This window comes from Asterias rubens, chromosome 20 (genome assembly GCF_902459465.1).
Source record: "Asterias rubens chromosome 20, eAstRub1.3, whole genome shotgun sequence".
Lineage (NCBI taxonomy): Eukaryota > Metazoa > Echinodermata > Asteroidea > Forcipulatida > Asteriidae > Asterias > Asterias rubens.
Window position 1 is genome coordinate 8387011 of NC_047081.1, and position 25216 is coordinate 8412226.

The 25216-nt window shown below is 39.2% G+C and overlaps 2 protein-coding genes across 2 annotated transcripts; both read right to left on the reverse strand.

The window, feature by feature from the left end:
• Positions 1-343: 343 nt before the first annotated feature.
• Positions 344-7316, reverse strand: LOC117303619 (neurotrypsin-like). Its single transcript, XM_033787836.1, has 5 exons — positions 7124-7316; positions 6526-6658; positions 2243-2444; positions 1366-1652; positions 344-951 (listed from the first exon to the last, which is right to left on the reverse strand). Exons 1-5 carry the CDS (start codon positions 7247-7249, stop codon positions 584-586), a joined length of 1116 nt encoding a protein of 371 aa, XP_033643727.1. The 5' UTR covers positions 7250-7316; the 3' UTR covers positions 344-583.
• Positions 7317-12424: 5108 nt separating this feature from the next.
• Positions 12425-21966, reverse strand: LOC117303924 (chymotrypsinogen A-like). The gene is made up of 5 exons (XM_033788385.1): positions 21574-21966; positions 20236-20323; positions 14315-14528; positions 13581-13849; positions 12425-12872 (listed from the first exon to the last, which is right to left on the reverse strand). The coding sequence occupies exons 1-5, from the start codon at positions 21703-21705 to the stop codon at positions 12517-12519; spliced, it is 1059 nt and encodes a 352-aa protein (XP_033644276.1). The 5' UTR covers positions 21706-21966; the 3' UTR covers positions 12425-12516.
• Between the last annotated feature and the right edge of the window lie 3250 nt (positions 21967-25216).

A 25216-nucleotide genomic window follows, 5' to 3' on the forward strand; every position in this document is an offset into this window, starting at 1 on the left:
TGTACACTTGACTCCTTACAGAATTTCAAAAGCCAAAAGCATCAACTCCTTGAATCTGCTTACATTAAAGACACTGGACACAATTGTTAATTGTCAAAGACTGTTCTTCACAGTTAGTGTATCTCAACACAGGCATAAAATAACCAACCTGTGAAAATTTGAGCTCGATCGGTTGTCGAAGTTGCGAGATTATAAAGAAAGAAAAACACCCTTGTCACTCGGAGTTTTGTGTTTTCAGATGCTTGATTTCAAGACCTCAAATTCTAAATTACTTCTTTCTCGTTATTTCAGGGAGCCGTTTCTCACAATGTTGTATACTATGAACCTCTCCCCATTACTGGTTACCAAGTAAGGTTTTATGCTGTAAAATAATTATTTTGACTCATTACCAATGGTGTCCACTGCCTTTAAGTCAATTGCACTTTTCATCACCACATGAAATTCTGTAAACTCTTTTGTCTCTCGGTTTGCTAGGTGCCTCGGAATAGGCAACCAGAATGAAGGTGCTGTACATTGCTTGATTAATTACCCCCCCCCCCCCCCCCCCAACTGCCCTCACTGCTATTTAATCAGTAAATAATCTTTAGTTGATGCAGACCGGCTTCCGTCTCCGCCTCTCTTTCCTTCTCTCGATCCAGTTCAAGAATTTATCCACCTTGGTATAAACTCCCGGGATCGCTCCAGCTAGCGGACTCTCGTTACACAAAGCGTCCATACCCCAGGAGGTGATGCCCCAGACTTTCCACACACCGTATCGTTCGCATACCAACGGGCCCCCGCTGTCCCCTTTACAGGTGTCGGCCCGGGTTCGAGTCCCAAACTGCCCGGCGCAGAGAGTCTTACTGGAGATCTGTTGGCCGTAAAGATTGCGACAGATCTTCTGGGGCTGGAGGGGAACCGCGGCTTCGTTTAAGATGATCGGGAAGGAGCTGTGGACAAGGTCGCTGAAATCTGTAAACAAGAAAGAAAAAGAGATTTGTTATCGTCTCGAAGTACATTTTCATGCACTTGGTGAAGAGATGATTGGAGTGTGCTATGTTACTAATGTACATGTATTACTTGTTACAAGTATTACATGTAACACATAAAATGTAAAACCTTATATGTTACAATGTAACACGTTAATGTTACATGTTGTCTGTAGCTTTTACAACTTTTGAGCTGTCTGTTGATTTCCTTTGTTTTCTTTGAAAATTGATTTTATCGCAAACTGAAATAACGGTGTACTTGTACAAAGCTTGTCATGCAGTTCAAACACTTTTCATAGACCAACTCGCCCGATTCGAAGCAGGTTGTCCCTTTAAGCGCTAGGCCATGACACACGCATGTTAATAGTGCACTGTAAAGTTGAAGTAGAGTACGTACTTGAATAACCCCAGCCAGTCACCCAGCAATTGGATCCAATCTTGAACTCGTCGGGTTCTGGCAGGCAAGCCGGTAACACGTGATCGTTGAACAGCGCCCCCTTGTGACCTTTCACCTTCCCTCGGAGTGTAATGAGCGCGATGTCGTTTGCGTAGCCATTCCCTGCTTGTAGAGGGCGATAATGAGGGTGGATGTCCAGACAACCAATGGCGAAGTCTTGCTCTGGGGCCTCGGCCGTGGAGCGATCATGTTGACCTAGACGAATGGTGAAGTCGTCTTTATGGTACCTGGTTTTGACGAAAAAAAGTAAACAAACACAGTTGAGATAACATACTCCTGATGAAAATACGTGTAGTTTATAACTTTTTGCTAAGTTATCCCACTCTCCCGATGGAGTGAGGTGGGTTTAATACCCCCTTTTATCCATGAAGCCCCACCCCTTTCCATCCAGTCCCCCACCTACCTCCCGGTAGTTCATGCGTTTTAGGCCCTATGGCTTTCAATGTTTACATGCCCTTGTATGACCGACATGTTTATCCATGTATTAACTTTAATTTGTTTATATATACAAGGTAGCTCTTAAACAAATGTTGTTTTTCAAAGGGCCATATTGCAAAGTTATTTTTCAAAGGATCGTATTGCAAAGAACATCTCCAAAATGCAAAGAAACGCATGCAAAATATGAAAAATACACAGGAGAATAATCAAGTGAAAGGAAATAGCAAATTTACAGCAAATACACCCAGGTAGTTCCCCCCCCCCTTGGAGAAAAGTGTGTTAAAGTATGTACGTTTTGGGGGTGGGGTGGTGGTACCGCCAGGTGTCCCCCCCCTCCCCTAGCCTCGTAAGACACGCCCCTATTTGTAGCCACACCTACCCATCAAAGCAGTGTGCTGCCGTCAGTACATGCATGTTATCAATAAGCGTGCCTCCGCAGTGATGCGTCTCTGCTTTCAGAGCGTTCACTCGAATGATCTGAGCTTGCCACGGCCAGCGTGTCCCGGCACTCAGCCCGCCGACCACTCGTCGAAACCGACGGTAGGGATTCGTTGGTCGACGTCCGCACTTTGTCAGTCCAGCTGGTGATTCAAACACACACAAAATTTGATAATTAAAATTAGCTATTAGTGTCGAAGCGTCAGGCCATTAAAGGAACACGTTACCTTGGATCGGTCGAGTTGGTCTTTGAGAAGCGTTTGTTATAAATGCATATGGGTAGAAATATGCTGTAAAAGTAGAATACAATGATCCACACAAACATGCCTCGAAATTGCACGGTTTTCCTTTTACCCCGTCGACTAACACAGTCGGCCATTTATGGGAGTCAAATTTTCGTGTGGTCGCGAACTGATTTTTTTTCTTCTTTAAGTAAATAAAAAATAAGATGTGTGTAGTAGTACTAATTTCATGTGGTCACGAACTGAAAAAGTAATTATTGTTTTTAAAGTAAACCAAAAATAACTCGTGTGCAGTAGTAATTTCATGTGGTCACGAACCGAGGCCCCCTCTCTCAACAAATTGTGTTTTTCCTTAATGAAACCTTTCCCCCTAATTTTCCAAGCTTTAGCTCTAGGTGTTTTTAGTAAACTATGGCGTCGGAAATAGTCATTTTTTAAGTTTCCAGGAATTCTCAAGCGGGCAATTTTTACAACCTCCAAGTTATTGTAAATCCCTTTTCCCACCCACCTGTCATGTAGTGGCTACAAATAATTAATTGGAACTGTCATCGTCTCCGCGTTTTTTTGTCCGAGGGGGGCAATATAAGCCCAATATATGACCCCTCTGGAGGGTCAATCCATACCCAAGGGGACGGGTGGAAACTGCTCAGGACACGGTAAGGTACGTAGTCCATTGTCCTTGTCAACTCGGTGTTAGATTCGTGACAAATCTAGCGTGGAAAATCTCGTACAACTTTGAGACTAATCGAAGGTTAAAAGAATATTTTCATAATAAGATTTTTGGAGGAGGTTTCAATTATAGTTAGAAGAAATAACTTTTAGAGTTAAAGCTCTTATTGTTGTGTTATTTTAGACTTATCATATCAGTAAACCAAATTCATGTTTTGGATGGGATTTTCTTCTTTCTTTTTTTTTTTGGGGGGGGGGCACATTACGTATAAAGGGTCACTTCGTAGTCTAAATATTGACATTTTTTTCTGGCAACCATAAAAGTGACAAGTGGAATGGTTAGATTTAGGAACGTAAACCATTTCACGTTTGGAGGTCAGCAATATCAAGCAAGACTCTACAGGTGAAGGTTTCACATCGTAATTAAGTCAGTTTATATGTTCCAGTTTGGAGAGATGGGCAGCCGCAGTTCGTAAACTGCTGTACCTTGTATTCATTCATGGGCATTAACGCACTATAGTTCTACTATTTACATCATCACTGCTATACCTTGACTTTGAGTAGACACCCAGGTGTGGGGCGCTGTACTCCTTTTTCGAAACAATTTTTATGTCATATAATGACAAATTTCGAAAAAAGGAGTAACAGAACAGCTATATATTGAGCGAGTTGCGACATGGGGGGAGGGGTTTTATTTGGTCACGTGGTTATTGGACGCCATTTTTTTATCCAAATGAAGCACAACCCAATAGGAAGGGTTAGTCTGGCACCCTGTAATCGAAATCGTAAAATTGTCGTAACCCTTTTTCAGCTCTCGCGTATACCATTTAATTTGTTAATTGAATCAATATTTATCTCCATGTCAATATGGAGAATAATTTGTGAAACAAAGGAGAATAAAACAAAAAATATGAACAACTACTGAGTCCAAAGATATTCGAGAACTGGACAAGAAAAAATAATCAATGAAAATAATTTAAAATGTGTACTATCTTGGTTCAAAGAGAGAGCATATTCAAAGGTTGAAAGTGTATGCCGTAATAATTTCCCGACAAGTATCTCCTGTTTATTAAAAAGAAAATAACCAATATTGTTCATTTTTACTGCAGCTGCTCGTTTCTGATGAAATTCATAATCTGAATCTTCTCAAAAGGAAAAACCAGGTCAAGTTTAACTGCTTCTTTTATGAATTCATGAAACGAAGTCCGTACCCACACAATCATACTCTGTGTGGGTTTCGGCATTATTATGCGGTTGTGTTTGCTCTCGAGATTCACAAATGATTTATGTCCAAAAATTTCCCGCATAATTTCAGTTATTATCGCAGTCATTGTCCTCGTGTATGAGACGGCTCGGCAGTTTCTACGAAGCGTGTGAGCTGGCTGATGATTTTTCGTGACCCATTTTCTGCCCCGAGTAAAATGCAAACAAACTTCACGAAATAGATATTGCTTTTTTTTTCTTGATGTAAAGAAGTAGACATACAATGCCCGGCTTCGAAATTTCGTTCTTTTATGGAACTCAATGGCGGGGAGCTGTATGGCTTGGCCTGCAGTAATGTTTCCGCCATGTTTTTGCCACGTGCCTTGTGTTTGATAGAGGGGATGCGGATTCCTCAATATATACATAGGAAGGGGGCAGACTATTTGGTTCAAATTAGCCTGTGTTGAAGGGAATGTCTACGTTTGGTTATCAGTTCACGATTAAAGGCAGTGGACATTATTGGTAATTACTCAAGAGACCTCAGCATTAGATTTTTAGGTCTCGAAATCAAGCATCTGAAAGCACACAACTTCGTGTGAGAAGGGTGTTTTTTCTTTCATTAGTATCTCGCAACTTCGACCACCAATTGAGCTAAAATGTCCACAGGTTTGTTATTTTATGCACGTTGAGATACACCAAGTGAGAAGACTGGTCTTTGACAATTACCAATAGTGTCCAGTGTCTTTAAAACTAATGAAAAAAAAAAAAAAAAAAAAAAACTGTTGGTTATAGAAGCCTACAACAGCAGCTTTCGACGAAATCATTTTTCGAGAAACATTTCACTTCAAAAATGTGGTTATGTAAAAAATCAGTTTTTATGCCTCCGAAATTGCAATCTGATAAGCGTTACTGCGGTAACGCTTATCAGATTGTGTATTCCCTATTACTAACACTATTCCTAACACTCGCTCCGGATTTTCGGAGGTATCTACAAAAAAAAACGCGACTACAGTTTTGAAATAACATTTTCACATGTACGTTTTTTGTATATATTTGAATAGGATTAACCAAATCGAACGGTTCCAAAAGCCAAAGGTATAATTTGCCATTAAATACTGAAAGGTCGGTTCCGAAAGCCAAAATAAATACTGAAAAGTATGTGATAAAAGAATAATCATTCGGTCATAAGTAATGAACATCAATATTAGTCAAATGAATAGTTTCATTTGTAAAAATACTATACAACTGAGTTGTGGCTGTTGTTGTTGTTATTATCGTTTAATGATACCCAACCCCAACAGTTCTTCAGAGTTTTGGCAAACTGTTTGCTAAATCGTTAAAGGCAGGATGTCCTTTTGGTAACTATTTTCTACGTTATTGAGCATGGTAAAGAGCAATGGAGAGCTGTTAGATATTATAAAACATTGTTAGAACTGACCCTCTTTGAAGTAATGTTGTTTTAGAGAAAGAGGTAATTTGTTCACCCAAAATTTGAATATGAGAAAGTTTTTCAGGAAGGAAGCGTTTCTAAGGCATCTGAAAGCACAGAATTTTATGCAACAGGTTTTTCCTTCTTGTTAAACTGGAGGCTATTGGTAGTATAAAACATCGTTAGCAACAACCCTCTTTGAAGTAATGTAGGATTATAGAAAGAGGTAATTTGTACACCCAACATTTGAATCTGAGAAAGGCTTCAGGAATGAAGCGTTTTCTTAGGCAACAGGTTTTTCTTACTTATTAAACTGGAGACTATTGATAGAAATAAAACATACTAGGAGCTTGAGGACAGTAATTTAGTTTTAGAAAAAGAGGTTTTTGTTTCACCCCAATCTGAGAAAGGCTTCAGGAATGAAGCATTTGTAAAAGGCATCTGAAAGCACATAATTTCTATGCAACAACGGTTTTGTTTCCTTTCATTATTTTCTTGAAACTTGGGTGACTAATTGAGCCAACATTTTCACATGTTTGTTGTTACGTTGGGATAGACCAATCGAAAATACTGGTCTTGGACAAATACCAAAAGTATATCCATGCAAATATTTTATTTATGGAAAAAAATGCGGGTTTGTTTTATTATTATTTAATGATGCTAGTTGGTGCACGGCCTTACCGACTGGTAACCGCTTTGGGTAAGGACGATCCACCATATCTTCGTAAGCATCTTGAGGAGGCAGAAGTTGCCTTTCTTGCTCCGAGGGCGCTACTGAAGGAATTATGTCTTCGAAACGGGAGGATGGTCTCGTCTAAAACAGAAACAAATGTACTACTATAAGAGGTCTCAAAGCCAAGTTTACGTTTTTGGTGTCTAGTGAGAAAGTTCGTTCCCCTGCTTTTGTCGTGAACTATTGGTGGTTTTCACCGGCTGTATTTTGTGTTGCTTGAACCACATTTTATCTTCATCTGTAGTTGGTAGTCGAATTCACCTTGTTCTCTTCTCTTGAAGCGGACACCAACGTTCTAGAGTCTAAAGTTGACTAATCTCTAATATGTTTTTAAGTGGGGTGACCGACATCTGATTATGAAAATCAAACATCAGCGCCAATGTTCCTTTGTGTCGATTATGTGTACTCTTTGTACAAATATTTGCTATACAAAAAGTATGAACAAGTTTAAACATTATATATACATAGGATGAAAACGCCCCTTAGAAATGTCCCCATTGAGCGAGGAAGAGCAAAATAAACGTGTTAAAAAAAAACTAGACTTACCTTTCTTTTACGGTTGGTTTTCCTACGTTTAGTTGATGCAGCATTTGTTGAGGATTGAGGCAAGCAAACTCCAGCCACGAGGCACCACAAGAACAGCATATACAACCCGCGGCGTTTCCCCAGCATTTTCGGCCTCTCGTTTAAAAATTAAAAATAAATAATTATATCCCAGTGTTTCAACTCTGACTAAACACCAACAGAAGAAGTTTGTCCTTTTTATAGAGCCGCGAGACAAAGTGTTGTTCTGTTTACGGTTGGCTGCGTCTTTATTAAAAGGGTTTGTCCTTGATTGAATGAAACGTCATTGAATGTATGTTAATGACTCTCCAGCCTCAATCTATCTGTATAGTTAGTTCCACACCAGTATGCATCATGATGTCATATCAAGTCGCGCATGCAGACGGTTTATGAATGCGCGCCATTATCAAAACCCGTTTCAAATTGTGCGGATTATTTCATCTACGGTTTGCTCAGGACAAACACAATTATTGTTGCAGACAATTCGCCATTATTCGAGTCACTTCACCGAGGTGTATTATGTGGGGTTATTTCCGGCTGCTTTTGTTCCGTTGAAGCCGGGCTGTGTATCACTCAGTTCCGGTGATGTGTGTCCATATACCCGCGAAGCCGGTCGTCTTAAAGCTCTATAAATCGGAGGGGATCGAGGATTTGCCCTTTTGCCCCTAGGTAGCTTTGTGTGATATCAACCACAAAATGTTTATATTTGAAAAGAGAAGTGATGTACGGAAAAACCAATGTATAAACTGTTGTGTGATTAGTTTACGCAGTAGTTGCAACCCTCAGGGCTGAATGTATTTATAATGTGCGTAAATCCGTCTGCGAGTGAGCTATGAACGGGGCTAAGCACCGGTGTCAGAAGCTGGTTTCCAACTCCTGTATGTATATCTCGTACGAACCGCTGGCACCCCCTCCAAACATGCTAAGCAATTTTGTTTTGCCTGCTAACAAGGATGCATTAATACTCTCATGTAAATTATTGCTTCATTGCTATATAATTATAAAATATAATATAATATTGTAATATAATTATAAAGTTCACACTGACGCGTGCTTATTTTCTAATGAGTGCAACTGTCAAACCAACTTAGGCAAATTGTATCAGATAAGCAACTTTTTATGGAAGATGAAGTCAAGCTGTTTGTGTTTCCATGGAGAGTCCGTGACCAGTCCAAGGTACCGGCCTCTCAACAAGTTTTCACCGTCACGACGGGACGGTAAGACCCACCCGGTTGACACTCCGGTCAGGTGTTTGGCAGCGAATCCCCCCCCCCCCCCCCCCCCCCCCCCACAACCACCACCACCCACCTTCTCCGTTTCAAATAAACAAACACTTTGTTGTGACTTGATATCTAAATATGTTTTTAATCTATTCAGTTTGCTTGAAATTATGATGTACATTTAATTAGAGCCACAATGAGTCTCCTGACCGTGACTAGAGCAAGCTTGTCGAAACGTTGAGACCATAACAGCTCTCCCCGCGGTAGTGAAGTTAATAACGATCCACTATATAATAAGCTTATCTATATAGTATTCCCGGCCGGTTGTCCACCTTCCGCCCAGGTAGTAGTTTAAAAGCAGGACAGTTCTTTTCAGAACTGAGAATCCTCACGGATTCCGAATTTCTAGTAGATTATAAAGCAAGACAAGTTCTCCAAAGAACATAATATACCTGGCAAGTAGATAAACCCATGGTGTTAATACCAAAAACCAAACATAAATAGAGCCACAAAGTTTGAAATGCTAAGTGCCGAAAAATGGCATGTCGTCGAGTGTACACGTATTTTGGGCGTCCGTCCTATGTGACAATCGTTCTCCATTGCTCGTTGCCAAGTAAGTTTTTATGCTAACAATTATTTTTGACTAATTACCAATAGTGTCCGGTGCCTTTAATTGGTGATCGCCTTGAACTGTTTGCGTGTAAGTCTCCTCACATTGCTCGCCAGTGCCCTGTAGCATGTTCATTAATTTAGTCGGTCAAAGGTGGTGGTAACTTCTTTTAAAGCCATTGAACACTTTCGGAACAGATTTTTATTTATTTTTTAAGTTCACAGATTTACAAATAACTTACAGGGTTTACAGAAGGTAATGGTGAAAGACTTCTCTTGAAACATTATTCCATGAAATGCTTTACTTTTTGAGAAAACATTAAAACAATATCAATTCTCGATATCGAGAATTACGGATTAAAAACACATGTCATGACACGGCGAAACGTACGGAAACAAGGGTGGGTTTTCCCGTTATTTTCTCCCGACTTCGATGACCAATTTAGCATAAATTTTCACAGGTTTGTTATTTTATACAAAAGTTGTGATACACGAAGTTTAGGCCTTGGACAATACTGTTTACCGAAAGTGCCCAATGGCTTTAAACCCTACAAGGATGGAATGGTTCTTCCGGTTTACACATCTAGATCATGCATTTCTGCACCAGCTGCCTGACCGATTATAAGCTTCCCAATAGACCGATCTTGAGCTGCCACTTCTGCCTCCTCCACAGACCACCCAGTGCTACGTCTCCACCCAGTGCCCAGTCTGGAGAAGTCCCTCTGGATTACAGAAGAAGTCCCTCTGTTTTAGCTACTGTATTACATTAATTTAGCATTTAACAAGGTTTCAAAAGTGGGTACAACATTATGTGTTAGAACTCTTAACAGATTTTTTTTACAGTTATAGGGTTTTTTCTCACCCCATCCCTAGCGTGTAAATCATCATGGTTTTTTTTTCTCGGAACATAGGGTTGTCGGAACATCGGGCTGTCAGAACATAGAGCAAACACCGGTTCTTTCAGCCGATGTTTCGACACCCCTATGCTCCGACACTCCTATATTGTATTTTCCTAATCCCATACCTAAATCATCAGGGTTTTATTTCGGAACATAGGTTTGTCGGAACATAGGGTTGTCGGAATATAGAACAGCTACCGGTTCTTCCATCTAGGGCCTTTCTCCCAATTCTCGGATTAAGCTCTGGTTCCGGATTCCGGATCCGTGTATACCAGGCATGTGAGGTTTCCTCTTGTAAGCTGCATTCCTCTTTTGGGGTTTTGATTTTGCTCTTTGTTTTTCTTTTCTTTCTGTGTACAAAAGTATAGGAATATTATCTGTTCCTCTTTTTTTCTTGCCCGGTTTTCTCTTTTCCTCTTTTTTTGTATGGATAGTTTACCCACATGCCTGGTATAAGGTGTTTCCATCATGCAAACGGAACCCGGAGCAAAGAACCGGAGCTGAGGTTTTGGAGCTGAGAGGCAGTGAATGGACACTATTGGTAATTACTCCAAATAATTATGAACATAAAACCTTCCTTGGTGACGAGTAATGGGAAGCTGTTGATAGTATAAAACATTGTGAGAAACGGCTCCCTCTGAAGTAACGTAGTTTTCGAGAAAGAAGTAATTTTCCACGAATTTGATTACGAGACCTCAGATTTAGAAATATGAGGTCTCGAAATCAAGCATCTGAAAGCACACAACTTCGTGCGAAAAGGGTGTTTTTTCTTTCATTATTATCTCGCAACTTCGACAACCGATTGAGCTCAAATTTGTATGTTGAGATACACCAAGTGAGAAGACTGGTCTTTGACATTTACCAATAGTGTCCAGTGTCTTTAAGCCCCAGGTCACATAAAGTAAGCAATACAAATCCCAACAATCAAAATGACGAACCGTGTTAGCGTGAGTGATGGTTGTTTATATCAATTAAAGTAACAGTGTGTGGTAAACATTTTTTCAGCATTTCTCAATAATTTATTCAACTTCATCGAACAATAAAATGAATCTTCTAATAAATAGTTATATATACAGCACCCCTCTATCACAATGTGTTAAAATAAATAAAAAGTACTTTATTATCAAAATAAAAAGTACTTTATTATCAACATGTTCAAATTTGAGTAAACAGGTTTCCATTTTGACATTGATGATGTGTTCTCGACCTCGGCCAACCCAAACGACAAGGGGTCAGTTTAAAAAAAACTGCTAAGCACACTACAAACTCATGTTTACCAGACTAAAGTTACCAGCAAAGCTGCAATCTCACCATGTGACAGGTATCCTGCTTAAGTTCTGCTAAGCAGTTAAACAATATCTTTGGCTTAAGCAGCTCTATAAAATTGGGCCAAGAAAAGGAAACTTAGTCGCTTTACTAGCAAAGAACCCAATATGAGAAGATACAGTAGTTTCAGTTTTGGGCATGGAAAACCCTAAAGAGATCTATTCCAAGAGAAGCACGCATTCAGGTAGGGAGTGAAAACCTAATCCACGTAGTGCCCTGGCTTGATTCGAACCGGGGTCCCTGAGGTGGAAGGCAATGAAAGATTCTTCTTAGACGCCAACCCGATCATAAATTGATTGTTTTGTTATTGTTTTGCTCACTGCGTTTCGAATCTTTTGGAAAGGTCATCAGACACTCTATATATAAACCCCAGTTGTTATTGTTAACTCCTCACCAAGTGAAAATAGATATAAGTCTTCGTCTCTGCACATGCTAGATAGTTGGTTTCAAAAACAATGCTCTTCCATTCTTAGGAATTCAAAGATTCTCCCTTGGCATTCTTCTGTGTTTTCGAAAATATATTTTGAAAATTAATTTGAAAGTCAGCCATGAAAACAGAACCTTTACCGCTTCGGCTCGTTTCCGTTCTAAACTAGTTGTTTATCAGATGACGATGAATACAATAATATAAATAATATGTCACACGACATTGCACATTTCAAATAAATAAATTAATGTTTATAATAATTATACTATAAACAACCCCATGAGTGAAAACGTAATACTCCACTTCAATAAATACTAAGTTCAGCCAATATTTATCTCTTAAATAATTAAATAAATAATTCATACCATTGTTTAATAAGTTAAATAAATATCTACAAAATAAGTTAAACCACTCTGAATGTTGTGTGCAAAAGTAACTTCTAAATTCAATATGAAGACACTTCTGTAAAATGGAAATATATTTCAGTAGAAGGCTGTTTGAGGCACTGGACACTATTGGTAATTACTCAAAATAATTGTTAGCATAAAAACGTTCTTGGTATAATGAGCAATGTATAGCTGTTGATAACACATTGTGAGAAACAGCTCCCTCTGAAGTAACGTAGTTTTTTTTTTTTTTTACTTCCTACTCAAATATTAAAATACTTCAGGCCTGCAGCCTTTTATTGGCATCTGAAAGCACACAAATTCGTGCAAGAAGGGTATTTTTTCTTTCATTTTTCTCTTGCACCTTCGATGACCAATTCACTCCAAATTTTCACATGTTTTCTTTTATGCTAGTTGGGAGAGACACCAAGTGAGAAAACTGGTATCTGACAATTACCAATATGTCCAGTGCCTTTAATGATAAATATTCCTGAAAATTCTCAAAACTCTAGGGTGATGAGCATTTAGTCCTTTCAATTCTACTCTGTATCCAGCTTCGGTACCTATCCACTCTTGTGTAAACACCGGGGACTGAGTCAGTTGGGGACGGGTTGCAGAAAGTGTTGTCCCCCCACGATGTCACCCCAAAAAGCTTCCACTTTCCATCCCTCTTGCAAATCAATGGCCCACCGCTGTCTCCTTTACATGTGTCTGCTCGCTGTTCCCCTTCCAGGTACCCCGCACAGACCATCTTCTTTGAGATGTAACTGCCGTAGGCTTGCTGGCATTCGTTGTTGCTCAGGAGGGGGACCATGGCCTCGTTGAGTTTCTGTGGTCTCTTGCGAGCGAGGAGGTCAAAGAAATCTGGTGATGAAAGAGGATAAGAGGATAAGAGGATTGTCTTGGATGAGGCAATGAAGAAAGATGATGTCTTGGTTTGATCTTGGACCTTGGTGTTGGAATGATGGAGATGATGTGAGGATATACACGTGAAAATGACGACTCTATTACATACTGTATACGCTAACGCTAATCAACTATGCAAGGTATTCTTGATTATACCGAATGTTCTTAAGTTGACTGAAGTCAAACATAAACCCCGTTTATTTTAAACATGGGTTTTTATCAAGGAAAATTGTGTGAGATAATGGGATAACATTACTTCAGTTTTGTTTTACTTCCTTGTATATTATCCCCACACCCCTAAGAAAAAGCTACACGTGTTATGACGACCCTATTATACACCTTCACTGTGCAAGGTCTTTTTGTTTACCGACTTTTCTCAAGTTGACTGAAACCCTATCAGAAAGCCTATGGATTTTCATCAAGACAAATGTTTATGGGATAATGTGGTTAAATAAGTAAGTTTGTTATACTTTACTTGTATATCCCCGCCCATCAAAAGCTATAGTGTGTATATACGACGACCCTAATACGCTTTCACCATGCAAGGTCTTCTTGTTTACGCACTATTCTCAAGTTGACACAGAAACCCATAAATATCAGAAACCCTATCATGGAATTTCATCAAGACAAATTGGGCAATGGGATACAAAAAAATTGTTTACTAACTTGTATATCCCCATCCTGTGACATAACACTCATCCCCCGCTTTGAACTCGTTCTTCTCCGGCATGCAAGCCGGCAAGACGTAGTCATTGATGACGACGTCGTGACCCGGTGACGTCTTGAGTTTAATGACGGCGATGTCGTTGACGTAGGGGACGCCCTTGACGTAGCGACGATGGACGTGAACGCAGTCGATTGGGAACCGTTGCTCGTAACCGTCTACCGATGATCGATCGTGCTCCCCGAGGACAAACTCTACGTCGTTTTGGTCTCTGGGAATCAAAATGGATTATACAATTTTAAAGAAAGTGAAGTCATAGAAAATGCCTTTAGTTTGGGCAGCTATAGGAAGGGATGAGATGTTTTAACCATTTTTTTCGAATTTGCAAGAAAATAATGAAAGAAAGAACACCATTGTTGCACAACTTTGTGTGCTTGTAGATGCATAACAAAAGGCCTTTATTTGTCTTGTCTGAGTGGTTATACCTCTTTCTCAAAAACTACGCTACTTTAGAGGGAGCTGTTTCAACAGCTCTCCATTGCTCGTTATTACCAAGTAAGTTTTTATGCTAACAATTATTTTTGAGTATAACACCAATACCAAAGGGTGTGAAGAAATAAGCTTTATAAAAAGACTGATTCACTGTAGAGTGTTTTGAACTATCAGGACGATGCACTTGAGAGCAAAGAGCAAAAAAAGAACAAAAGAGAAAATCTATAAAGTCATCTTCTCTCACCTTTCGTCGAAGCAATGAGCAGCCGATACCACATGTTCTCTTCCTATCAGTGTTCCTCCACAGAACGGCTCCTTGGTCGTCTTGCTCACTAGAGCGACTTGCCACGGCCACCTTCCCGAGGCCTCCGTTCCACCAACTACTCGGACAAAATTCTTCTTAGCCTGGGTGGCTGCCGACAGGTAGTTGGGTTTCACGCCGCATGTTGTTAACGCGCCTGCAAGAAGAGAAAGCAATTCAAATATTATTTTATTATTATACACAATAATCATTATTTTGTCGGTTTGTTTTGTTAAAAACTTAGTGCCCTTGTCGTCTGTAATAGAATTTGTCGAAAAGACCTTAGTGCAAATACTCGGTATGCGTCGAATGAGGTGCATGCTGGTCTAGCTTGTGATCAAAAAGTTTGATCTCCAGCTAGACCAGCATGCACCTCAGTCAACAGTTAGCGTTTGCGTAATGGGTATTAAATTTTGCGAAGAGGTCTATGATGTCATGATGTCTCTCTTGTGTTTGAAACCACGCCCTCAACTTTGAGATGAGAACACACAATTGTTGGTTGCTTCTTCGCTCGTCCCCAGCGCCTTGCTTTAACCAAAGGCGCTGGGATGGGCAAACGTATCATGCACTGTCATTGGTTTAATGCGCAGTCCCATCATGCATCACACTCACACTGCACCATATGTCTATGCACTGCATACATGACGTACTTCCTGAACAAGAATCTGTGCAAGCGATTAGCCCATCCCAGCGGTCCTGGATAGACTGGCCGCTGGGGCCGAGCGACGGTTGCTTCCTGTTGATGTTCCCCCACCTTCAATAACCAACAATTATACATTTTTATGTTTTATGGACGTTCCATTTTGATCTATACGTTGTCAAAATGGCAGATTTGGTTTGTGTTCCTGTGTACTTGTCCAAAATTTTGCTATAACAGGACAGCAATTTGTTGACCTTTCCCACGAGGTACATTTTGTAAAATGTTACAACCATGCTACAATTTAGCAAGGGACCCTTGCTAAATTTTTCACGTGTGAAAAGTGGCTTAATATATTATGCAATAATGCGTTATATCAGTACCGTTTGCATAACGGATGGTAGTCCCAAGTAACATTTCCTCTCCGCTAATGAAGATAAAAAGCGAATCAGACTCGAGTTCTCGTGACCTTCCTATAAACCACCATGTTTGGTTTTAGTTCTGCGGTCTGATTGCGGATGTATGATTCCTTGGGAAGGTAAATCATGCGGTAGATTTACAATTTAATGATAACATTCTCTTTGTTTAGTCGGTTCTATTCAAATGTGATTTCGAAATAGTGCAATTACTGTGGTTGAATAAATGAATTTTATGATTAATTTATAAAAGAGCGATTCAGTCCCTCTGTGAACGCGTCAAGCGAGGTGTTTATACCGCGCCCCACTGACTTGAGAACTTGGGTAGGCAGAGTATATACTTTTGTTGTCAAAGACCACGTGTCGATTTCATAAAGAACTTAAGACTAGGCTTAGTCCTAACTTAGGACTAGGCCTAGTCCTAACTTAGGAGATATACCAACTTAGGACGAGTAAATCGTCCTGCTCTCTAAAATAATGTAAAAGAGTGTAAAACACCACTCTTTACATTTCGAGTTGTCCCTCATATGGTTCTTTAAAAAGAGTGGTGGTTATTTCACTCTTTTAGAGGAGTTTCACTACAGGACACTGAGTGAAAAATCACTTAAAAAGATGCAAACTTCAATCTAAAAGAGCGGAAGACCACTCGAAAAAGAGTTGTCCCTCATATGGCTCTTCAAAGAGTGATTATTTCACTCTTTTGCATTTGGAGAGTAACTCGAGATAAGACTAGTCTTATACTCTTATACTCTTTGTGAAAGCCACCCTGTCTCACTCGGTGCATCCAGAGTAACTCGCCCTAAACTCGAGATAAGACTAGTCTTAGAGTAATACTCTTTGTGAAAGCCACCCCTGTCTCACTTGGTGCATCCCGAGTAACTCGTCCTAAACTCGAGATAAGACTAGTCTTATAGTAATACTCTTTGTGAAATCCACCCCTGTCTCACTCGGTGCATCCCGATATGTGTAAATAACAAATGCTGGGCTCAATGGCCATCGAAGTACTCTTGCCTACTGCGGACATTGGTTACTGGTCGATATATACCGGTGCATATGGATGGTGGAATTTATTTGGATTTGATCGACGAACTGTACACATTATTTCAAGTTGAAAAGACTTATCATTGCGCTGCTCAATGTCACCATGCACTAAAGCTTACTCAATCGTATAATTTGATCAACAGCAAACATTTATAGACCAAAGTATACCTTTTAATTGTTAGTGTTGCAATTGCAAAACGATTCGGAGTTGATAAGTTTACGGTGCTTGTTTGTGTAAACCCTTAAAAGGATGTCATTGTTGATTCGACAAAGTTCCTGGCACTTTTATTTCCTCGTGGCGAGTTAAGGAAACGCGAGTGACAAAAGGCTGTGTACGATACAAAAAGAGGAAATACTATTTTAATTGTTGTACAAAATAACCAGTTGCACAATACACAACGCAAAAGGCCTAATGAACTTTGGCCTGTAGTTTTTTTTTTTTTTGCAATTGACTTATTGCAACACTCCAAAATGAGAATTGAGTTCCACTGACAAAAGTTGATCAAAATCGAAAGAAAACAAAACAGTCACTTATCAGAAGGGGGAAGTGATTTCCTTTACGAACAAACCATCTTAAAATAATTACATTTCGTCATGTCATAAACTTCGTTCCCACGACTTATAAACAGCTTTGGGAAATTTTCTTAACATTCCACGCATTTTGATTTTCTTGGTTGACAATCCCCCATCCCACCCATTTCCCTAACATTGTTGTTTAAATAACTAGTTTCCATTCCAATCATCTTTTGTAATGTTATCATTGATGTAGGTGTAGCATTTTTCTTTCTTGATGCAGCGATGAGAGGACAAGATATTTTTAGATTCATGAAATTGTGGGTTTATTCCCAACGATCCTTCTCAATTGAAAACGATTTAGTTTCAGTCAATTGTTTACAAACCATTCTCGAAGGTCACATGTTACCAGATTTGCTTATAGGTACCATGGACACTATTGGTATTGCTCAAAGTAACTGTTAGCATAAAAAAAATACTTGGTAACAAGTAATGGGGAGCTGTTGATAGTAGCTATATACAACACTGTAATAAACGATTCCCTCTGAAGTAACGTGGTTTTTGAGAAGGAAGTAATTTCTCACTAAAATATTTGAGTTGAATTCGAGACCTCAGCTGAGGTCTCGAATTCAAGTAACCGAGTAATTTTTTATTGCTATTAATTTGAAGAGTGATAACCGAACCTTCCCTTAAACCTGCATACGAACATGGTTTCAATTACTCTGGTCATAGTAATTTCGAGGGAACAAGGAACCCCCAACTAAGATCCGTGTTTTCTTCACCATTTCTTGTAAGACTCCTTCAAGTGCAGGGTCCTTGTTCCTTGTAAGACGACACCCCCTGAACTTGTTACGTGTGATTTTCATTGAAATGTTTGGGGCCTTCACCGACCATGACATCTACCCGACTCTTCACCCCGTCTGCCCCGCCTCGGGCAGCGCTCTCACACGGTGACACGGAAATTCACACACCATTGTCTTTGTGTAGAGACTCGTGTAAATGAAAAGCGACCGGTATTATTTTCTTCATTCTTTTGAATAGATCCTAACCTTGACCTTCTGACGTACACAGGGTCATAGTTAGAACCTCCCAATGTTTTAGTGACAATTTGTTTCTTTACAAATTATATACAAACCTAATTATTTTGAATTCCTGTTTGGAATGTTTTGTTATACGTTCTTATCATTTCGTAGAAATGACGAAATAACTTTCTGGTTAAACACAGTCACTATGCGTGGTTGGTAACACAGTGTTCCTTATGCACAAAGTTACTCATATAAAAAGTTACTGGAGAAAGACTCTGCTAGGGTCTTAAAGACAGTGGACACTATTGGTAATTGTCAAAGACCAGTCTCCTCACTTGGTGTATATCAACATATGCATCAAATAAAAAACCTGTGAAAATTTGAGCTCAATTGGTCGTCGACGTTGCGAGATAATAATGAAAGGAAAAACACCCTTGTCACACGAAGTTGTGTGCTTTCAGATGCTTGATTTCGTGACCTCAAATTCTAAATCTGAGGTCTCGAAATCAAATTCGTGGAAAATTACTTCCTTCTCGAAAACTACATCATTTCAGAGGGAACCAATTCTCACATCATTTTATACTATCAACAGCTCCCCATTACTCGTTACCAAGTAAGGTTTTAAGCTAACAAACAATTATTGTGACTTATTACCAATAGTGTCCACTGCCTTTAACATCACACAGACCACTAACAATTTCTTTGAAAAGTTACTGATGTTTCATTATTGTTATGACTAACGCGTAAACCGGATATTTTTTCTAACTCTTAAGAAGTTTTTACAATCCACACCTGTCATTAACATTCCCGTTACTACTCCTCTTTTTCTCACCTGGGCCAATTTGTTCCAAAAGTGCAATTAAATTATCCCTTTCCGAAGTGCGAAGTGGAATTTCGCAATTGGCACACAGCTCGTAAAATTCCGTGCGATGATTGCGTTGGTCGTCGCGGAATCCCCCCGTGAAGGTCGCCGGACTACCCCCATTGAGGTACCAGTCCGTACACGCTCCACTACCCCGTTGCCCGGTAACTCACTCACTGCCCAGTTTGTGTTTGAAGTTGCCGACAGGTAATTTAATTCCCTTAATATTTGGTCGCCAATAATATAAACGCGTTCCAAACCCACATGGCTCGTAATTATATACATTCATTCAGCACCACACACTGCAAAAACTGGGGTGTTAAAATTGACACCACAGTGTTGTTAGTTAATACTTTGAATCAAAATTACCACCAAAGGATTAAAAATAAATAAAAAATATTATTTAGTTTTTACCCTTAAACCGATTTGTGCAAGCCCTGTATAATCAGTACTTTCCCGAAATCTGTGAAAAAAATTACAGGCATATTACTCAAACTTTATAGGCCTGTATGTGACACTTTTATAAATTGCCAATGACTTATGACAAAAGAATTATTCACAGTTGTCTTGGGTGGAAAAAAAAACAATTCAAATTTCCATTCTGCAATTTATAACCTTAGAAAAATAGGTTGATACATGCTCTCCATTTGTACTCTTTAGACATTATTACAAGTTGTAATTTTTGTTAATCTTTTAATTTATTGATCTATATCTGACATTCAATGTGGGTCAGAGAGTGAGAGCAAGCTCAATGTCGTGATGAGGGAAGAGAAGGTTACGTTAGAATAATAATACAAGTTGGTAGTAGCACTTAATTAGGTCAAACTAATTACAAAAAAAAATTGAAAATAGAATTAGCTAACTGCATGCCTCATATCAAAAAGGACCTTCCCTTGGAATAATTGCAACACATAATTAACGGCCTTACAAAACGAGGCTAAGTGTCGAAATGTCAGGGCATTACATACTTCTGTTTGCTAGTTACAAAGAGTAAATGACTACTTCTTATTTAGGATTAGTCCTATAGGAGAGATTGAAAACCTAAGGCTAGTCCTAAGTTAGGACTCCAGTATCCTCACTTGGTTATTGCAACGTATGCATAAATAACAGGCCTGCGAACAATAGTAATAGGGCCCAATTGGTCATCGAAGTTGCAAGAATGCATTGAAAGCAAACAAACAAACAAACAAACAAACAAACAGTTTGTTGCATGAAATATTGTGGTTTCAGATGCCTGAGAAAGGCTTCATACCAAAAAGTACACCCTGTCTTCAAGATCGCATTGTATTATTTAATCTGTCGGGATTAAAACAGGTCAAGTCTAGCTTGGCCTTCAGGAGATTTGGGGCAGGCTTTCGGTGAGTACTTACTTGGTTGTTTTAATTCAGCTATAAGCGTCACTATATTGTCGATTTCAGCATCTTGATTCAAAGCACTCGGTTGGTTAATAACTTCATCCTGGCATAAAACAATAATAAAGAGAAAATAAAATTACTTGTTGCAAAACTACTTATACTGAATAAAAAAATAACGACCTTTGGTCAAGTCAAATACCCGACGTTTCGACCCTTGCAAAGTCTCTCTTTCAAAGACTCTGCGTGTGTCAAAACCCCAGGGCCCCATAAAGCATAAAGCACCAAAACTTGCTATTAAGCACAGACAAGTATTGCTTAACATCAATAGGTTACCAGCCAACATTACATTAAGTTTACATTGTTGTGACTGGTGCCCCACTCAATGTTTGCTTAGCAAAGAAGTTTTGTCAAGCAGTATTTTCTGCTAAACAGCTCTATGAAAGTGGGCCCTGGTCATTAACTACTTTGTAAGTCGAGTCACACTTGATTTGACAGAACAGTACACATTATAAACCATAATTCATTAACAAACATTTAACTAATTTGTTTAATTTTTTTTTTGCACCATTAGATGGAGTTAGTGTTATATTATTTTCAAGTTGTTACGGGAATTATTTATTTATTTGTTGAGAAAGATGAGTTGTATTGGATGTAGATATAGTCTTTATAATAATTACGACCATCTGGTCCTTGCTCTATGCTATGACCCAATACAAGCCTTCAGCTCATGCGAGCTGAAATTGGAGTAGTCAGCCAGAATAATGTTTTGCAGAAAGACAAACAAATCATGAACTCATAATTAATATGAGTGGAATCCACCAGCTGACGTTGATGATGTTGTATACGGTTTCTAGATCTCATAGAGCGAGAGATTTGTGAATATATAAAAATGGCTTCTGTTTTTAAAGGCACTGGACACTTGGTTTGGTTGCTCAAAATAGTTGTTAGCATACAAATTTACTTGGTACCGGTCAGTGGAGAGCTATTGATAGTATAAAAGATTGTTAGAAACGGCTCCCTCTGAAGTAACGTACTTTTTGAGAAAGAAGTAATTTCCCACTAAAATATTTGAATTGATTTCGATACCTCAGCTGAGGTCTCGAATTCAAGCATCTGAAAGCACACAACTTGTGCGACAAGGGTGTTTTTTCTTCCATTATTCTCTCGGAAATTCGACGACCAATTGGGTTCACATTTTAACAGGTTTGTTATTTTATGGATGTTGAGATACATTAAGTGAGAAGACTAGTCTTTGACAATTACCAAAGGTGTCCGGTGTCCAATATGGTGGATGTGTCCACAAAACTGGCTATATAGGAAGAAGAAAAAAACACAATCAAAAAGAAATCTTACCTGGTCTAAAACTGACGTGGTTTCGTCCGTAGTCTCTTCCACCATGTGAACTACGTCTATTGCTTTTCCTTCCAAGCCCCAGCACAGCCCAAGCAGAAGGCATGTTATATGAAAAGCTGTTGTGGTGTTCATTTTTTTTTTTCACTCTTAAGAGTTGAGAAACTCTGACTAATATTACGTGCACCAAATCTCAATGGCTTCCGTGCGGTATGTTGTTGACTCTGAAAGTTCGTGCTGTGCAGATTTGCCTTTCCTTCCTCCAAAGTTGGAACTTTATACCTGTGCTCGCTTATATCTCAACTGGTTCAATGGCCCATCCTGCCGCTTCACAGGTTGTATTTATAGTATTGCAAACTGCAGCTTTCCGGGTTTCAGTTTTTGGCGCCAATTACATCGTCCGTTTGATATTAATGTGGATCATCTTTGTCATTGCGACCGTGCAAGCGATATATGATTATGTCATTAGCTATAAATAGGTCATAGGTAAGTGAACCCCGCATCAAATACTCGGTGTCAAGTGAGATCGCGAACTCAAGTGTACGTTCTGATTCTAATGATCTGAAACATTAGCCTACGGCTGTTTCCGGTGCACACTACCTTTTAAGAAAACCCCATGGATTGGTGGAAGGGACATCTGCGGTGTTCCACTCCTAAACGAAAGATGAATTTCGTTCCGGATGAGCTGGGAAGGAAATCCTGCTTTTTAGGTTTCAAATCATATTAGCCCATCAGGAAGGGGGGGGGGGGGTCTTAAGTGATGATTTAAGAACGTAGTAATTTTATATGAAATATGTGACGTCATTTTTACGAGTGTAGTCTCAAAAAGATGGCACTTGCCTCGGATCCTTTCCGCCAAATCCTAATTTCTTTAAAAGTGAAATGAAGAGTCACTGCTTGTTTCTTTGTTTCTTTCGGGAAAGTACTGAGTATACAGTGGCTATATGCACACAATGTTAAGAGTGAACACCAAGACGTCAGAAGAGTCAGTTAGTTTTGCACTATTTGTAAGACATTTAAAAAGCTGCAAGAACATGGAACTGCCCTTTGACAACTGAGACGGCGATCGAATGTTGAAAAATTTGTTTCAGCGAGTAAACTAAAGATGCTCCTGCATCAGTTGTGTTCTTTGTTTGAGGGAGGGGCAAACCTTCTGCCTCTCCTTTGGTTGTGGCAGTGGTTTCGACTATAGTTTCAGCCACTGGTTAAAGATAGGGCATTTAGTTGTAGTATTCCAAAATGTCATGTTATAAACATGTTTTTTAAAGTAAAGTAATTTTCGAGAAAGAGGCACCCCAAAATTAGAATCTGAGAAAGGCTCCGTCAAGAAGCTTTTCTCCGGGCATCTGGGAAAGCACACAATATTGTAATGCAAGAAGGGTTTTTCCTTTCAGTATTTGCTTGCAACTTCGATGACCAATTGTGCCTAAATTTGCACAGGTTTGTTACGCTAATGTCGGGATACACTAAGTGGTGATACTAAAGCCGATTTCACGAAACGCTAGGATTAATCCTTTAACCCGAGTTAGGACGAGTAACTCGTGCTATAACTTATGATGGGTTCTATGCGTTCTACAGCAGATTTCACGAAACGCTAGGATTAATCCTATCTCGAGTTGGGGCGAGTAACTCGTACTAACTTAGGATTAATCTTAAAGGGACGTTACAGAATTGGTAAGAAACAAAAATGAAGATCACAGATTTACATACAAATTACACGGTCAAATGATGATGATAGGTGAAAACATCCCTGGAAATATTTCTGTCTGAAATGTCATATTATTTGATGAGAAATAAATAATCTAACTTCGCGTTTGGAGTTTATCGCTCAGTGAGCGTTTTATTCATTTTTATTTTGGCATCGATGCAATGCAAAATTTGTAATCGGTTTTTCACTATTTTCTAGTGACCCAGATGGCCGATCGATCTCAAACTTCTACAGGTTTGTCAGTTCATGTATATGGTGGATTACATTAAGTGCTTACACTGCCAGCAACTGTTTTTGTTATCAAAAACAATTATGTAATGTTCCTTTAAGGTTTGCATGCTACATTGCAGGGCTGGGACTTGTCTTAAGTCCTAAGATTAATCCTAAGTTAAAAAGGGTTTGGTGAAATTGACGGCTGGTCTTTGTGACTACTACCCAAAGTATACCCTGCCTTTGAGATATTCCTGCAATTTATAGTTGGTAATTAGATGAGAGGCGTGGCTCCCTTCCGCACCCATGGCTCCTCTTGTGTTATGACAGTTTTAGTTTCGAATGATTGTTGTGGTTATGTTTGTTCCCTAATATTTCAGCCGTCGTCATTGTTATCCTGAATATTTGTTATTGTCTTCCTGTTGTGTTGTTATGAACCAAATATGGCTTCTTAGTCTAGGAGGATGATAGGGCGTGATGACCAGGATCTATATAGCATTCCAATCTGACTCACAAACTTTACCCATCATGAAGTTGCATTCTGCGATAAAATGGTAAAGGGAAAGTACGTCTAATGCCACGCTCACCATGTTGGTGGGCAAGTTAGGTTGACGTGTATTTTTATAACGCCGCGTCGCCTAAAATGCGCACTTTCACTGCATATCGCACAGCGTAGAGTTATATATGAAAACGCACAGTGGAATTGCCCACCAGTATGGCGCGTTCAAGATTTTTCTGATGATGACGTCAGGTGAAATGAGTCAATACATTTTTTTTTTTTTTTTTGTACCGGCAGGATGGGCCAATGTTTTTACATTTTGATTGGATCAGTTTTCCCTGCATATTGGTAGTAATGTAACAATGATGTTTCAGTTGTTGTTGTTGTTGTATATAATGATGCTTAAATATTGGAACAAATGTCTAACTGCTAAATTGTTGAAACCCCATTATACAATAATCAAACCTGTGAAAATGTTCATTGGTTGCTTTTGTTTTGAGATATCGCCGGAAATCCGGAGCGATTATGTCCAAACAGGAAGAATAATCCGTAATATTGGAATGACAAACTCATACAGAACATGTCACTATATCGCCTCTCAGATTCACATTGTTGGGGAATAACTTATACATTTGTCCATAACTGCATTACTTCGAAGTGAAATTATTCTCAAAATATTGCAATAAACAACCGAACGCTCATGTACATGCCATTACATTTTTTGTTTGTGCTTTCAGATGCCTAATAAAAGGCTTTAGGCATGAAGTCTTTTAAGATTTGGGTGAGAAATTACCTCTGTCTAAAAAACTACGTTACTTCAGAGGGAGCCGTTCCTCACAATATTTTATAAGTTCAACTCTCCATTGCTAGTTACGAAGTTTTTATGCTGACATTTATTTTCCCTTTGGGAAATAAATGACAATGTCCAGTGCCTTCAAGAGTGATTACCAAACGTACCTTCCTTTAATAATGACTAAAACCACGATCCAACTAATATTGCATAGTGATCAGGTTTTAAAAATGGGACCTTTTGTAAAACAAATTTCCAGGGAAAGCTTCCCGCTCATTGTTCATTCTCACACGTAGGCCAACGATTTTTCGTGAGGTCGATCACTTGGCCAGGAAAACCAAGTAAAATGTAGGTCACGTATAGAGTCCCTTAATTGGCTGTTATTTCTCGCAACAAAGTTGAACAAATTCTAGAAAGAATCCCGTTTCAAGGGATTGCG